Below are 17,413 nucleotides of genomic sequence, written 5' to 3' on the forward strand. Positions count from 1 at the left end.
ATTCTATATTATCTTGCATTCTTATAAGTTTAGGTTGGATTTCAAATTCAATTTCACTTTTAATATAGAATCCAATTCCCCCACCCCCTCTTGTGCTACGTCCAAGACCCACAAAAGTGTAGCTACTTAAAAAATCGTAGTAGGTGTCTCTATACCATGTTTCGGTCAGAGCAAAAATATCTATTCCCTCTTTATGGTTAAATGTTGCGTTACAGAACAGATAAGGAAAATTTGCACTAGCGCTTCTAATATTATGATACAAAATTTTAATCATTGAAATATAAAACTAAAACAATTAGATATACTAGGAACATAATTGAGCATCATTGTTTAGTTACTTTTTGCATTTCATAATCATACTTGTATCTATCATTCCCAACTTCAATTTGGTTTGTACTAACAAATTTGTATTTTTCAGGGCGCATATTTTTGGCAAAATTTCTAAGTTCGTAACGTGCTAGGTCCTGCGCGGGAGTATAGTCATGCTCCACGTATATATTTGATCCTTTAAGCTTGGGGCTGGCTTTCAATATGTCTAACTTCTGATCATAAGTATCTGCTTTAAAAATTATAAATCTATTACGTCCTGTCTTGTAGGGCCCCCTCCTGTACACATTGCTCTGTTTAACTTGAAATTCTAGCTGAAGCTGATCATAGAAAAGAGTCACCACTTTTTGGGCGAGTGAGTTGCGCGATTCAGTTTCCTCGTCAGATATACCCTTAATAACTATATTGTTCCTTCTAGCTGCAACTTCCATGTTTTCAATCTTAAAGTTAGCCTTAGCAATTTCCTTTTTCAAATCTACCCTTTCATCCTTAAATTTATCTTGCAGCAGATTGATTTCATGTTCAAGAGTAGGAAACTTATTTTCTAGGATAGACACTTTCGTTCCAAGACTACTAATCGAATTTTCAATGTTTATCATTCGCGTATTAACATTAGTTAGTTCCGTATATAGTGTGCCTAATTTCCCATTCACCGTAGTGAATTTACAGTCAATATTGTCATTCATTTTTTGTAGTTGGGACATAATGCCGTCATAACCTACTACCTTATCTGCCATTGGGCAGTTTCTTTCCGCGTTATAATCAACAAAAATTACAAATAGGCCACTCTCAGACAGAGCTCTAGACAAGAAAATAAATAGAAATTGCAAATTGCACACTTATATTTACCTAAAAAAATAGTAAAGTCCAGATTAGCCGAAGTTTACTAGAAGTTATGCTTATGAGCTCTGTCTGAGTTGTGAAGAGATAACACGTCGGTTGCCGTTACACGAAACCTCGGTCGGGCCGCTAGTCCAAAGGTCACACTATGAAGTTCACAATCAAAGCGGAAAAAAAAAGTTTTGGTTTTTTGGCCAGCGGAGACTTTTTAGCAACAACGTTGATTGGTAACCGGTGTTTTTTAGAAATCAGCAGCACGATGATCGCGGTATTTCCGTTTTCTCGTTTCGATGAATTAAATCATACTGTGGTTCATTTGTATCGGATTGGCATTTAGACCGCAAATAGTATAACCAGCACTGGAATAGAGTACAGCAACTAAAAAAATAGTAAAGTCCAGATTAGCCGAAGTTTACTAGAAGTTATGCTTATGAGCTCTGTCTTCGTATGAGGGGCTTAATTTTTCGCTTGTTTATAGAATTCTACCCGTTAAACCTTATTATAAGGGGCTAGGTGGCGCAATGGTAGCGCGTCTGACTCCAGATCAGAAGGCTTTGTGCTCAGGGCCGTCGAGAGAGGGGGCAATTCGGTTCATTTTCCCGGGGCCCATACCTCTCGAAGGCCCGGCCGGGTCTCGACTTTTGTTAATTCTAGTGCATAGTGGTTGTGAAAATATAAATATGGAACATAAAATATGTTTTCTTCAACTGAGTTTAAAGGGAATGTGAAGTTTCCGGTGAACCGTTGAATTTTTTTGAAAAAGGCACCCGACCCCCTCCCCCACAATCATTGACACTTTAAACAGTAAAAGGCCAAAAAGAGAATGAAGAGTGGTAGTTTTATCACTTGAGAATTCTCTTAAATTCCTCTCAGTCCCTTATTCTCCCCTTTTCTCAATAAGCATGAATCACTCAAAGTAAAATATAATTTCTGCTGCGCTATAGCCAAGTGGCAATATGTTTTATATAAAGTGCATAAAACTCAAACATATTTATATGAAACTTGTTCGTACATGTGATCTCAGAACCTTTACGGCATATTTTTGCACGTTAGTGTTTTTGTTACGATCTCACTTCTTTACAAAGGTATAGTTTTTAAAGTGAGAACTAGAAAAATATTTAAAGAAATGTCAGTATTTTTAAATTTTTCCTTACTTTTTATATAGAATACTTAATAAATTCGAAATTTTAGGATTCTACCTCTTCTAGAAGTACCTTAGAATTTTCATGATCAGTCAGTGAGTGAAACAAGGAAAATTTGACTAAGTAATATCGTAAACTATATTAGGTACAAACTTATAATTTGGCGATAGAGACAGGCTCAATAAGTTTTATTTGTTAGTGAAACTTCCGAATTTTACCTTTAACCATAACGAAGATACAGGGCTCAAAATTGCCTAAGTTTGCTACGAGAAAAGAGTGTTTGGAGTGCTTTTGGCGAGTGCACGGAGTCCTTAATTTGTTGGACCCACTGCTGTGCACCCAGATATTTTCCCTCCCGATGAGTTGGTGCATTTTTCTAGGGGCCCGACTCATAACCATTCCCGGGGCCCACAAAGTCTCTCGACGGCCCTGTGCGTGTTCGAATCACGTCCGGGTCAAAGAAATATTAAAATTTAGTTTTTCGTTTGTTTATAGAATTCTACCCGTTAAACCTTAGTACTAGGGGCTCGGTGGCGCAATTTCAGCGCGTCGTTCTCCAGATCAGACGGCTCCGTGTTCGAATCACGTCAAGGTCAAAGAAATATTAAAATTTAGTTTTTCGCTAGTTTATAGAATTCTACCCGTTAATCGTTAGTCCTAGGGGCTCGGTGGCGCAATGGTAGCGCGTCTGACTTCAGATCAGAAGGCTGCGTGTTCAAATCACGTCAAGGTCGAAGAAATATTAAAATTTTGTTTTTCGCTTGTTTATAGATTTCTACCCGTTAAACCTTAGTACAAGGGGCTCGGTGGCGCAATGGTAGCGCGTCTGACTCCAGATCAGAAGGCCGCGTGTTCGAATCACGTCCGGGTCAAAGAAATATTAAAATTTAGTTTTTCGCTTGTTTATACAATTCTACCTGTTAAACGTTAGTACAAGGGGCTCGGTGGCGCAATGGTAGCGCGTCTGACTCCAGATCAGAAGGCTCCGTGTTCGAATCACGTCAAGGTCAAAGAAATATTAAAATTTAGTTTTTCGCTAGTTTATAGAATTCTACCCGTTAATCGTTAGTCCTAGGGGCTCGGTGGCGCAATGGTAGCGCGTCTGACTTCAGATCAGAAGGCTGCGTGTTCGAATCACGTCAAGGTCAAAGAAATATTAAAATTTGGTTTTTCGCTTGTTTATAGATTTCTACCCGTTAAACCTTAGTACAAGGGGCTCGGTGGCGCAATGGTAGCGCGTCTGACTCCAGATCAGAAGGCTGCGTGTTCGAATCACGTCAAGGTCAAAGAAATATTAAAATTTTGTTTTTCGCTTGTTTATAGATTTCTACCCGTTAAACCTTAGTACAAGGGGCTCGGTGGCGCAATGGTAGCGCGTCTGACTCTAGATCAGAAGGCTGCGTGTTCGAATCACGTCAAGGTCAAAGAAATATTAAAATTTAGTTTTTCGCTTGTTTATAGAATTCTACCCGTTAAACCTTAGTATAAAGGGTTCGGTGGCGCAATAGTAGCGCGTGTGACTCCAGATCAGAAGGCTGCGTGTTCGAATCACGTCAAGGTCAAAGAAATATTAAAATTTTGTTTTTCGCTTGTTTATAGAATTCTACCCGTTAAACCATAGTACAAGGGGCTCGGTGGCGCAATGGTAGCGCGTCTGACTCCAGATCAGAAGGCTGCGTGTTCGAATCACGTCCGGGTCAAAGAAATATTAAAATTTAGTTTTTCGCTTGTTTATAGAATTCTACCTGTTAAACATTAGTACAAGGGGCTCGGTGGCGCAATGGTAGCGCGTCTGACTCCAGATCAGAAGGCTGCGTGTTCGAATCACGTCCGGGTCAAAGAAATATTAAAATTTAGTTTTTCGCTTGTTTATAGAATTCTACCTGTTAAACATTAGTACAAGGGGCTCGGTGGCGCAATGGTAGCGCGTCTGACTCCAGATCAGAAGGCTGCGTGTTCGAATCACGTCAAGGTCAAAGAAATATTAAAATTTAGTTTTTCGCTTGTTTATAGAATTCTACCCGTTAAACCATAGTAGCAAGGGTTCGGTGGCGCAATAGTAGCGCTTGTGACTCCAGATCAGAAGGCTGCGTGTTCGAATCACGTCAAGGTCAAAGAAATATTAAAATTTAGTTTTTCGCTTGTTTATAGAATTCTACCGGTTAAACCTTAGTACAAAGGGTTCGGTGGCGCAATAGTAGGGCGTTTGACTCCAGATCAGAAGGCTGCGTGTTCGAATCACGTCCGGGTCAAAGAAATATTAAAATTTAGTTTTTCGCTTGTTTCTAGAATTCTACCCGTTTAAACTTAGTACAAGGGGCTCGGTGGCGCAATTTCAGCGCGTCTGACTCCAGATCAGAAGGCTGCGTGTTCGAATCACGTCAAGGTCAAAGAAATATTAAAATTTAGTTTTTCGCTTGTTTATAGAATTCTACCCGTTAAACCTTAGTACAAGGGGCTCGGTGGCGCAAAGGTAACGCGTCTGACTCCAGATCAGAAGGCTGCGTGTTCGAATCACCTAAAAACTATCTTGCAACATCGTAAAACGCTAAAGGGCAAACATCTCAACTCTGTAGTATCCCATTTGAAAGGTAACATCATGACATCCTTGCAGGGGTCACTGTCTTATTCACGATTCTCATTTACAACGGATATGTGGACCGATAAATACAAACAACGGCACTTTTTTCCCTGAGTATGCAATTCATTGATCATACATTTACCTTAAAGAACAGCCTTCTAGCCGTAGAAGAGTTCCCAGATGAAAAGAAATCCACTATAAATAAGCTCAGCGCCGATAAATGCCCAAAAATTAACATTGTGTTAAGTCCCACGAGATTAATTATCTCCTAAGACCGACGATTCAAGAATGTTTGCCAACTTCAAAACATCGGTCCAAGGATGGTTCGACAAGTACTGCCAATCGGATCCCATATACTACGCTGCTTGCATGTTACACCCAAAGTAAAATTCTGAATTCGTTTAATTAACGGAATCGACAATTGAATACCCGGGGGTGATCTATTGAAGCTTGTCTTCCATCAAATAGATTTCTACTGGGCATGTGCGAGTTTTCGGAGGGTTAGCAGTGCACCCTACGAAAACTCGTGCATGGCCAGTAGAGCTCTATTTGATGGAAGGTAAGCTTCAATAGACCCTTTCCACGGACATACAATTGTCGATCCCTTTAAGTGACCTACAATTACATTTAAGCGTTGTTCGCTATGTAATGGGTTCTTCGCCAAGTTAAGTTAAATTGTAGTTTTTAGGGTTTTACATTAGTGCTGATTCCACAGTTTCGAGTTTAGATATAAAGAGTTGCAGTTTACTAGTGAAGAAATACGCGAGGCAGCTAAAATGTTACTGAGAACCTGGATGGATATAGTAACGCCTACTAGTGACGTCAAGGAGCGCTTCACCTCCATGGCAAAGCAGGATGAAGGTCCACCCTCAAAAATGCCCCGAACTTTCATTGAGAAATTTGAAGATCACGAAGACGAAAACGAGCTTACCATTTATATTGGACATTCGCTACCACGTTCAGGTTTTCCACCCTAAGTTCAATGTGTCACATAACGAAACAATGTTATTACTTTGTTCCTATTAAATAGATGTGGCGGAATTCGATCTCCTGGAATTCTGGAATAAATCGTTACAATTTCCGACACTACGCCAAGTTGCGTCTTGGGTTTTAGCTATTCCGGCCTCAGAGGCCACAGAAGAAAGAACCTTTTACAGCACATGAACAATTTTAAGCCCTAGAAGAACCGAGCTTCATAGCGCGACATTGTCCGATATGACTTTTGTACATAACAATTACCATGATTACTACATTGATCAAAATAAATAAGTACAGGTACTGAATAGTCTAAGCATATAATTTTAACATTTCAAATGCCCTACTAGAACGATGTATATACTTTTGTGTACGGGTAGGGTTTTTAATCAAGCGGGTTTGGGTGGGTAATTTCACAATTGGCTAAATTATGCGGTCGTGGTGAGCGGGTGCCCAACTATAGTCCGGGCCATAGAAATAGTAAAATTTGGTTTTTCGCTTGTTTATAGCATTATACCTATTGAAATAAAGAAATTAACTCAGCGAATTCGTAATTTGCGCAAGAATTCTTAATTATTTTTTAAGATCTTATTAGTGTTTCATTAACACCAAGCGTTCTAATAAACGCGCCGTGACTATTGTTTCTATAATGTATTCCTTATTAACAATTAAAGACCTCAATTACCTCAAGTTTTTAGAACTACTCATGATTTATTCCTAAATTCTTTATGAAGAACCATACCAAAGAATCTGGGTTACCATTTTTTTGTAAATAATGCACTGTAAAAACAGAGGGTATTTTGGGGGTGTGAATCTGTACCTAAAAAGGCATCTTTGGTCAAAAAACTCCTTTAGGTGTGTTTTAGCACCTCCTGAGGTGTTAATAAAAACCCTTTTAAAATTTGATGGTGTATTATCATACCCTTTGTAAATGTTTAACCCACGAAGGGTGTTTCAATGGGAAAAGGGTGTATTTTTATACCCCAAACAACAGCGCACGCGCTATTGCACTCTTTTATTTAACTCGCGAACGCAGAGTCACGAGGCGCGATACATTTTCAAATTCAAAATAGGCTTAACGTTCGGTGTCTGTGTTTCACTGTTATCAAACCACTTAAGAAGGTAATTATTTTAACTAAACTTTTTATAAGTTTAACTTTGATTTATGAAAATGTTTCATCCATTTTAACAGCTTGGACCGGGAAAAGATAGCAACTATCCATAGTAATCATGGTTTGTTAAATTAGGTTAGAGTTAGGTTCGATTGGTTAGGGTTAGGTTTGGTTAGGTTTACGTTTGGCTAGGTTTTTTAAGTTTGGGTTCTTTTTGCTGGGGTTTAGGTTGCCTACTTCTAGAGGCGTTGACATTTGAAGAAACGCTTCCGTAGCCCTGATGCCAATACGAATGTGAACCATTTTGATTCTTGACTTCAGTTTTCTTCGAGTGCTTTCAACGTCTCAATAAAAGCCGTGAGCCCATGAACAATAAATCAAACTAATTTATGATTAAAAATAAAATAAAATAACGAACAACTAATTTTTAATTCTTTTTGCGTGTAGATTTCGGCATGCATGGTTATTCATTAATTCCTTATAAACATAGTGGTGGATATATGAGAATTATACAACTTCTGTGGATAATATTTCAGAATGGCAATTCCACAAATGGCGTGGATAATGGATAGAAAGTACCAAGCAAGGTTTTTAAGACTTGTCACCATTTTGTCACAGAACAGCTATAGAACGGGTGATTAATAAAGTCGATGGTGAACGTAACTTGCCTCTGAGAAGTACTCCATTGCAGAAAACGAAGAAACCGAAAAATTGCGAAGTGACGTTCTGATTGTATACTATATAGTTTTAGATGCATTTTTAAATGATTTAAAGTTTTTGGTTTTGAATTTCGCGGTCTAAGTCATTTCACTATTTATAATGAATTTTAACACTGGTCTCTGAACCTCGAATTAAAGACTAAATGTAAAAGTTAATTTATTACTTCTTGTGTGATATAAGCGATTTAGGCACATAAAAGTGCCAAAGTTTTTCACACCAGTGAACATCACTTTTCTACTATAAGAAAGAGAACCATGTATGATAATAATTAAACCTTTCACAGCAAATTTTATATTTGTTAGTACCCGTAAATGGCCGAAATACCATTCCTTGCACCCCACGGAGAATTTTTCAGGTACAGGTCAATGCATTTGGTTCAATTTCCATCCCATAATGGTGGAAAAGTATTTTTCGCATCTCCAAACAGAATTTATCAGGTACATGTAAATACCGTAAATGGTTTCAATTTGCACCCCCAACAATTGAAAGGGTATTTTTTTGAACCCCCTACCGAATTTATCAGGTACAGGTAAATACCATATTTGGTTTCGATTCGCACCCTTAAAAGATGAAAGGGTATTTTTTCACACCATAAGCAGAATTTCTGAGGTCCAGTTAAATTCCTTTAAGGGTTCTATTAAGCACCTTAGGGTATTTAAAACCACCCCATGTACTAGGGTATTTATAAACACCCTATATATGGGGTGCGAATTTGTACCTAAAAGGGTGCGTCTCCTGTGGGGGAAGGAAACACCTTTAAAGGTGCGTTTCCGACCCCTTTTTTACAGTGTATATATCTTATTTATGAGTAATATATATTTAGTTAAATTAATATTATTTTTGAACAAAGCAAGATAGACCCGTTTATGATATATATAGTCTGTATATGTAATAGTCACGCAAATAGCAAAGGTTTTTCCTTCATATTTAAGCATTTTCTTACGTTAAATGTCATCATACTTCTTCTGAGATAATGTATATCCGATTCCGAGTTCTAATTACAATCAATCCAAATCTAGCCATGTTTGAGCAATAGTTTTATTTTATTTCTGCTAGCGTATCTGGAAGTTTAGAGTATTTAGTTTCGGGTAGAAACATAATGGTTCCCGCGCTTATAATTGACAGAAGTCCGAAAACACCAAACATGACGGACACACTGGTAGCTTCGACCTAAAAATTAAATTTGAAACAAGTTTGAAAATCTTCTAACGCCATAGGAAACATAACAAGAATAAACATGACTCTTTCTAATGTCTGCATGCTAAATTACCTAAGGAAGGTTTGTCACTATAGGAGATTTTCCTGTTAATGCATGCTAGCGATAACTATAAAACCACATTACTTCCACGAGTGGGTTGACAGATGAAAAGTTTCTTGTCAGAAATCCCGTTTTACGTGCGTATCATTCTTATCATTGCTATGTCACTTTTGACAACAGGAGTCGCACGATCAGGTTTCGTGGCAAGTATTGAAAAAACCGCCACGTACCAACTGGTTAACGAAAGGTGATAATACTCCGCCTAAACTTGCAAATCCGCCGGCAATACCAACGCCAGTTGACCTGAGTGACGTCGGGAACAGTTCAGTCGAGAACGGATACACGAAATTGAAACTTGAATTGACCCAAAATTTTCCAAGGATAACCATTATAATTTGGCCAACGTGATTCCCTGCATATTTATATAGAAATTAATAGTGATGGACTGCCTATTCACGCGCATGTTTATAAACCTACCATGGGGTATGGCAATAGTGGCGAAATAGACAACGGCCGTGATTAAAAGTCCACCTATTACCAATGTCTTGTGTCCGAAGTATCGTTCTGCTATCAAACAAAATGCTATGCTTGGTAGCTCAATGACAGCCAAGTAAAACACATTCCAGAATTCGTTTCCACCCAAAACATTGGCGGTTAAAGCCACCGCCATGTAGATTAAGTTACAAATAAACCTAAAATTTAACCAAATTCTATTCACTTTTTAGTTGACGATGCGCGTAGTTTGAACAACGTATGTTTGACAGTATTTTGTCGTTAGTACTAGCTACCGCGAACTGACTGTGACGTAATGACAAGCTTACCAACATAAACACAGAATTATAGAGCGTTTCCTCATTTCTCTGGTGCGAAAGAGATCTAAGAGATTCAAGCCGGTATTACTCCTTCCATCTGATTGTATCTGCAGAAAGAAAATGGTCAACGTTTATGAGCACTGAGCAGTTATTCATTGATGAAAAAATCCTCGAAATGAAAAAAGTAGCCCATGCATTCTCAATATGGTATGAAACCTGATAGACACACTAAACAGCTTCTCAACCTCCCAATAGCAACAGTGAATTTGTGACGTCACTTCAACAGCAACAGTGAATTTGAGACGTCACGTCAACAGCAACACTTCTCAATAAGTAAATAATGCAACTGAGAATTTTAATTCTGAAATTGGTCTACCTTAATTTGTCTACTGATTTTCTCCAGATTAATTTCCAAGTCTTTATCGTTCGATTCAAAGCGGTTCATCTTCTGAATCCATTTTATTAACTTGAAACAATCTTTATTTCGACCATGGACCAAAAGCCAGCGAGGAGATTCCGGGATGGCCCTTAAAAATTAAATTTCCAAAGGCCTAGATAAGCTAAGGATGTCATTATATCTCCAATTTGCTTACCAAAAGAATAAAAGAAGGCAAGCGTAAATGGCCACTAATAACAGATGAAAATTGCGCTCGTCTCTGATTAGCCAATAGAGAAGGGGTAGCGAAACGTAACCACTTGAATATCCAATTGTAACTCCCAAAATACTGATGAAACCTCGGTATTTTTCCACACTGATCTCCACCACTATTCAAAGTAGGCTTATGATAAGAAACATATTCCGATTAAGAACGTCAAATGATGGTAATGCAGCTGACACCATCAGCAATACAGGGAATAACCTATTTTGGGAATTTACTGGCTTGTTTCATTTTTAGCTAGGCGTGGTTATAATTAACCCCAACTGCTTCGCCATCTCGAATATTACCTTAGCGAATTAGAAAACCTGAATATTGTTACTAAATTAGCACATACGAAACTAACACGCCCTCACCACCCCAGCCACACCTAGCTAATACGTAAATGTTTTTACAAGGCTTGTTAAAAATTTCAAAATTATTAACACATAGCGTTAGAATCGGATCATTAAGGCCTGTCCAGACTGACACATTTTGCGAGTTCGTATCATCGCTTTGCTTGTTTGCAAGATCGCGCTACTGTCCACATTGGGTTTTCGCTACTTTGCGTCCACACCTAGCGAAGATACAAATTTCTCGCGACTAGGCCAAGAATTTCGCGCCTTCGCGAGAAAAGCACCAATCACAGACGAGAGGAAGGCAGGGGCGATTAGTTTTGTTTTTCTCTTTGGACAACGTCGATGGAGAAGGGCAGATGGCGCAATGATTGCTCAAACTTTATTGGCTCTCAGAATGGGAAAAGCAAATTTTTTGCGTGTATCAGAACAGAAGTGCAAATGTTTTTCGTGATCTGTTGCGAAGATGCGAATAGACGAAGGCGCGAACACGCGAACGCGAGTTCAATGTGGACGAAGCTTAAGGTCCTACGAAAAACGAGGTCTTATAATGTGATTATGTTCGTGTGTCCTGAATCGGTTATTGTTATGATTCATTAAAGTTCATTGTATAATATTGTTGGTAATGGAAATTTGATATACTTACTTATGATCATGATAAGGTAATTGACTGACTGTCCACTAAAGCCGTAGATAAATTTAGCAACAATGAACCATTCAATATCTCGGACAAAGACGAACATCAACAAGGCAACCGCACCAGGAATAAGGCTTATTACGCAGACGGGACGGCGTCCATATCTGAAATATTACCATAACCATATCATGCGCTTTTTAATTAAATCTAATGAGAAAAATCAGAGTATTTGGGTCCTTAGTAATGGAAATACATTAGTTACATTTTCATTAAATCTGTCAGTGATTTGAAATGAATTTCGAGTTGGCTTCAATTAAGTTTCCCCTCCACACCACTTACATAATTTTATAAAATTTAGAATGACTTTGCATCCTTGTTAAAAATGTGTTTAAAAGTTGGACAATACAAGGTGTAAATTGAAATACCTGTCCGACAAATAGGAAACGGTGAAAGCAGCTATCAAGTCTCCCGCTTGTTGAGCTGAGCTCGCCACGCTGATGTACCAGTCTCGACCGCAAACTAAATTGAACTGAAAAAAGTCCTTGTGGTCAAGAAGTCCCAGAGAAATCTCAACTTAAATTAATTTCTTTCTTCACCTTTTCGGTTAATGTGGATCCCTCGGGATATGTATCCGTGGTGTAATTCCAAGATGCGCATAATTTATGCATGACCACGTGAGACGAAGTATTCGTGGTCAATTGACACTGGTCATCGGACAACTCGAAACCCGGTTCTAAACAGCGGTATTTCAAATCGGGTGCCATGAAAGTGATGTCCATAGTGGACACCGCGTTCAAATATGATAGAAAACAAATCCAGAAAGTCAATAATATCTGGTACAATCCGAATGGACCAATCAAATCGCAAACATCCACGACCTTCGTGTCTAACATGATAAATAAATTTTCTTTTTAATTGCCATGGTGATTCATTTTGAAATATGGGATTAAACTTCCTATTAGATCGTACCAGAAGCCGATTAGGCTTTACACATGAAGTACGTAACATGTGCCTGGGGGAGCTACACGATATTCTCTAAGCTCCTAGGAAAGAACCTCCCCTTACGCGGAGGGAAATAGTTCAGTAACGCGGCTCTTTCGGATCCATCCGATCCTTCCGCCTTAAGAACCGATTTACCAGGTACATAAATTGGGGAACTACTAAAAAGACTGAGTAGGGTGTCTAAAATATTCTTTAGATAAAACTATTCACAATACCAAAGATTATTTGGGAGTAAGGCGTTAAAATGTTATCAATCTGGGTAGCTTTTGCTTGGACTATTTAAGACGCCATGCATCTGTTTTTTACGATGAATGTTTTCTGTTCTCGCGGTTACGGCGAGCTCAGCCGCCGGCGGCTCGGGAATCGGGATACCGGCACCATACCGCTGTTACCTAGACAAGGCCTAGTGTAGTTTTAGAGTCTATTATTATTCGCATAGCTACTTTTCTGTTGAAATTAGGGAACTAGTATAAATATTGAGTAGAGTGTCTGAAATATTCTTTAGTTAAAACTATTCCCAATACGAAAGATTATTTGGGAGTAAAGCACGAAAATCTTTTAATCTGGGTAGCTTTTGCTTGGACTATTTAAGACGCCGTGTATCTGTTTTTTAACGAGGTATTTTTCTGTTCTCGCCGTTACGGCAAGCCCGGCCGCCGGCGGCTCGAGATGCGCCGCTCGGCCTCAGCCGCTGATATCTAGCCAAGGCTTAGTGTAGTTTTCGTGTCTAATTTTATTCGCAGATCTATTTTTCTGTTGAAATTTAATGAAAATCTTATAATATTTAGTTGAAGACTTATTAAATGTCTCGAAAAATTTCGAAACTTTAGCTTTAAAACGTTAAATATTTTATAACGACTACCGAAATTCGCCTTCCGGGCTTCCCGGTTATGTCGACGGCGAGGTCGAGTCGAGTTCCCATTCAAGAAAATAGTAATAGCCGTCGCCGATTGGTCTGGCATTAAAGAGGTTATCTATGATTAGGGGGCTCATGATTGGTTAAAAGCTTTTTTGTTCGTCTGCTTAGTTTTTACTTCGGGAATATCATGAAATCCATGGCCAAAGCTATGGAAAAATGGGACTTACGTACTTTATGTGTGAAGCATAATCCGCTTTTGATCGTACCAGATCCATAACTAACAAATGAAGCTAATCTAAAAAGCTTTTAAAAAGATAGGTTCATACTGAATTTATTGGTCCATAGACCATTCCATTAAATACTTGGCGATAAACCAACGCACAGGGGAAGGGCTGCCATATTAGGAGAGTTTCTTAGCGCCAACTCACGCGGGAGGCTAGTCGACTCACACTGCCGCTTGCGGTGCTTCTTAGCGCAGGGGAACTAGCCTAATATGGCGGCTCGACCCCTGAGCTATTTACTTTTCCTATGGCATTACAGGAATGGTCTATTGTTTCATTACCTTCGCAGCTGCGTTTTCTTTCGTCATCCGGGATTTTTGACATTTCGATGGTGGAAATACCATCATTAGAAGAATCTACAATAAAAATTAATTAGAGAACATAACTTTATGGGCATAAACGTATTAGGACTATAAATTAAATCATTTTCTTGGTAGTAGTTTAGAGAAAACTACTTTGGTAAATTTCGACTACTAGAACGCTAAATATGCGTGAATAAAATGTAAAATGAAATAGGAAAATTGGCGGAATAATGATGAAATAACAGTATACGGAACAGATCTGTAGCTCGTGCCTGGCAATTTTTGGAAATAGATATTTACAAAAACATTGAACGTATGAGCATTAGAAATACATCATTGTTTTTGTTTTGTATTCGAAAACGTATACAGGGAGGCCACGTTTCCTATATTTTATAATTTTTCCTGTCTTCCTGTTAGCTCCTATAATTTTCCTAAATTTTGCTATTTCTCGAAATGTTTGATGAACTACCTAGAGTACGCTGACGTAGCAAACTTTTTCCGGTCATGACGATGAAGTTTCGGCTTTACACAAGCGATACCCTTTCTCGCTCGCTTATAAACGCGCTATTAAACATGGAGCTATATTTAAGAGGACTTCTCTATAATGTAAGTCACTTTTAAGGAAACTCAATTTTCATAACAACAACTTAAAAATGTTATGGGAAAAAGCCTAAAATAGAGTAATGATTATATACACTTTCAACGGTTTTCTGTTACGGTTTCACCAGAAGCTACTGGTTTCACTTATAGTGATTCAGATTTTCCGATCGTGTTTTTAATTTTAGTTCAGTATTCCATGAGCTAAGGCTATGGAAGCCAGTAAATACAATTTTTTTCACGAAAGTATGTGATGTTTTAAAGTTATAATTAAACCAAAGTTCATTTGTAAATCATGCCTTATTACTTCCAAAGCATTTGCAGCAGAGAGAATTTATAATAGGGAGTGGAAGCTCTTGCCCTTGACAGTGCTAAATACAATGTAGCTCAAACAAGTAGGCTGCGACAATAAAACTGGCCAGGTAAATTTCCGGTCACATGACTCTCCTTTGATTTTAAAGTTTGCCCTCAATCACTGTTGGTTGTACAATTACCCAATAAGGGCTCGCGATTTCGAGTTCGACTGGCGCCATGAGGAGTTATTTTAAGTCAGATGTTTCCCTTTCCCTAAAAAGGTAGTGTCCATCTTCCCTAGACCCTCCCGCAACATTCTAGACCCACCCTAGAGGGAGGGGCCACACAAAATAGTACCGGAAATATACCTGGCCAGTTTTGGTGATCACGTGATTTTTGAGCTACATATTATTCCACAGTTTCTACTCCCTATTATAAATTCTCTCTGTTTGCAGCCTATATTTTCCCATTTTTTCAATGACAATTCTCCTATATTTTCCTTTTTTTTAATTAAACATATCCTATAGTTTCCTATAAATCGATTGTAAATTTCCTATTTTCCTATAACTATTGCATGACTTTGCTGTGGTCACCGGGCTTATATATTTCGAAAATTCGTCTATCCCATTAACATTGAATACCGCATACGTTATTAGTGAAATCATAAGCATATGTAAAATATAAATTAGATAACAAAAATGTAAATTTTTAGTGGGTAGAGCCAACTTTGATTTAAGTGAAGTTCACTAAAGAATTTAGCAATTTTTCAATTTTGAAATTCTCTTTTATAAAATGTGAAATTTTACGTACCATCTTGATCCATTTTCATTCAGAACAGTATTGAAGAATGTTTTTTTTGGATCGCTTCGACTTTCGTATGGCAAAACATCCAAATTTTTCCATCTACTATGGCTTTAAGGAACAGCTGTTTCTAAACTGCAACGCTTAACGTACGAGTACAGAAAGCCGACACCACATTTACACTACATTCATCGTGTTTTCGTGTTTCTATTCCAGGATCGGCAAACGATAGGTGAATAGATCATTCCAAAAAATCCAGAAGAAAATCAAACACCACAGGAGCGCGACAGCCTTCTTTGGTTATTTCCGTCACGCCAGAGGCAGCGCGAGTTGGCTAGCTTCTCTGTCTGGCGTTGCCGCTTGCTGCGAGGGAAATAACCTTAGAAGGCGACCTCCCACCTGTGTGTTGGTTTCACTGCAAGTAATTAAGGGCATGGTATAAAACTCATTAGGGTAGCGCATCGAGGAGAACTCATCCCTCCTTTGTCCCCCTATTCATTTATTAGGATATCGAGGGGCTATTCACTCATTAGGGTAACGCATCGAGGGGTACTCATCCCGGAACTTCCTCCTTTGTCCCCCTATTCATTCATTAGGATATCGAGGGGCTATTCACTCATTAGGGTAACGCATCGAGGGGAACTCATCCCGGAACTTCCCCCTTTGTCCCCGTATTCACTCATTCGGATATCGATGGGCTACTCACTCATTAAGGTAGCGCATTGAAGAGGAACTCGTCCCGGATAAAGCGTCAACTACATAGGCTTTAATGTTTTTCGAATGCGAAATATTGTTCAATTGTTTGAATAACATTTGGTGCAATAGAAACTCGCTTCAATGTATGTTCAGTTTTTCACGAAAATATAGTCCAAGATTTACCTTAAATGATTTTCCAATTCCTAAATATATTGCGGCATTATATTTGAAATTTACACAAATATTAGTGAAATCATAAGTAACATAATAAACATAAGTATGACTCTTCCTATTGTAATAATGCAAATTTCAAAATGAAACCTATAATCAACACTGACGCTTTCACTTACATCAGGCCAGGACTTGCAACCCCGTCTAGTATTTCATGCTGGTCTTTGGCGAATGACATAGTTCTACAATTTTAGCCAATCACAATAGACCATCTCCTTGAACGTATTTGTGTCGGAAATAGCTCGTCTGCTATTTATTGTACAAGCTCGCGCGGTCGCGGTGTTTGTATGTTTGACTTTGAGATTGCCATAAGTCGGATATTTCAGCACCAAGCCTTTTGAAGTTTAAATATTCGGTAACTAAACCTACCCAGTGCAATTTTCAACTTCGTAATGTGGCCGCGCTAAAGTCGGCAAAAAGTCAATACAAATCAACTATATAACCAAGGCTTAGGACCGTTGACTCAAATCTCAATGGCCTTTGTTTAAACCTCTGAACCGGATTTTCGATATGGGCAGAAGTCGCTTCTTTTTCCACCGCTAGGGGTCTCTGTGCTGGGCGCAAACTTATGATGACGTAAAAGGTCCGAAAATAGGTTTATAGTTAGTTTTGGCTAATTTTCATACTTATGGTTATTATGTTACTTATGGTGAAATGGATAAAGAATGTGCGTGACTCGTGAGGAAATTTGTTTTCACGCTATAGGATAGGCAACTCCCTATCTAGAACGACAGCTTATTCTGTATATACTCTGTTACAACATCGGTTGTCAGTACGCACAAACTTAGGTCTCTATGAAATTTAACTTTGCGCGTGCTGACAAGAGACAAAAACTTGAGGATCTTCAGGATTTAAAATATCCACGACTTTTTTAGCTCGAGTGCACGAACCTCTAGGCTTTAGTTTCAAATACATGCAGTAGGCTTTTCGCAATTTCACACATATTTTAAACTAA

At 38.5% G+C, this 17,413-nt stretch overlaps 1 protein-coding gene and 3 non-coding genes across 4 annotated transcripts; 3 read left to right on the forward strand and 1 right to left on the reverse strand.

Annotated features, from left to right (window-relative positions):
- Nucleotides 1–3,109: 3,109 nt before the first annotated feature.
- TRNAW-CCA (transfer RNA tryptophan (anticodon CCA)) lies at nucleotides 3,110–3,181 on the forward strand. Its single transcript has one exon. It is a non-coding gene; the product is annotated as a tRNA-Trp (tRNA).
- Nucleotides 3,182–3,937: 756 nt separating this feature from the next.
- TRNAW-CCA (transfer RNA tryptophan (anticodon CCA)) lies at nucleotides 3,938–4,009 on the forward strand. Its single transcript has one exon. It is a non-coding gene; the product is annotated as a tRNA-Trp (tRNA).
- A 66-nt stretch (nucleotides 4,010–4,075) lies between these two features.
- TRNAW-CCA (transfer RNA tryptophan (anticodon CCA)) lies at nucleotides 4,076–4,147 on the forward strand. Its single transcript has one exon. It is a non-coding gene; the product is annotated as a tRNA-Trp (tRNA).
- Nucleotides 4,148–8,632: 4,485 nt separating this feature from the next.
- LOC149678858 (solute carrier family 22 member 3-like) lies at nucleotides 8,633–15,553 on the reverse strand. The gene is made up of 11 exons (XM_089835949.1): nucleotides 15,541–15,553; nucleotides 13,819–13,893; nucleotides 11,992–12,281; nucleotides 11,821–11,924; nucleotides 11,405–11,559; nucleotides 10,361–10,532; nucleotides 10,144–10,294; nucleotides 9,777–9,874; nucleotides 9,433–9,647; nucleotides 9,186–9,367; nucleotides 8,633–8,867 (listed from the first exon to the last, which is right to left on the reverse strand). Exons 1-11 carry the CDS (start codon nucleotides 15,551–15,553, stop codon nucleotides 8,736–8,738), a joined length of 1,587 nt encoding a protein of 528 aa, XP_089692075.1. The 3' UTR covers nucleotides 8,633–8,735.
- Nucleotides 15,554–17,413: the final 1,860 nt, after the last annotated feature.

Source organism: Phalangium opilio, unplaced genomic scaffold (assembly GCF_054372755.1).
Source record: "Phalangium opilio isolate 3A_F unplaced genomic scaffold, DU_Popi_V2 ptg000042l_1, whole genome shotgun sequence".
In the NCBI taxonomy this organism is placed as follows: domain Eukaryota; kingdom Metazoa; phylum Arthropoda; class Arachnida; order Opiliones; family Phalangiidae; genus Phalangium; species Phalangium opilio.

Bases quoted from the DNA above. Each gene is read 5' to 3' on its own strand.
- LOC149678858 (XM_089835949.1), bottom strand. The intron at 10,533-11,404 runs GTAAGTATATCA...TACTTTGAATAG, and splicing joins TTACCTTATCATGATCATAA to TGGTGGAGATCAGTGTGGAA. The intron at 8,868-9,185 runs GTACGTGGCGGT...TTTAATTTTTAG, and splicing joins CACCTTTCGTTAACCAGTTG to GTCGAAGCTACCAGTGTGTC.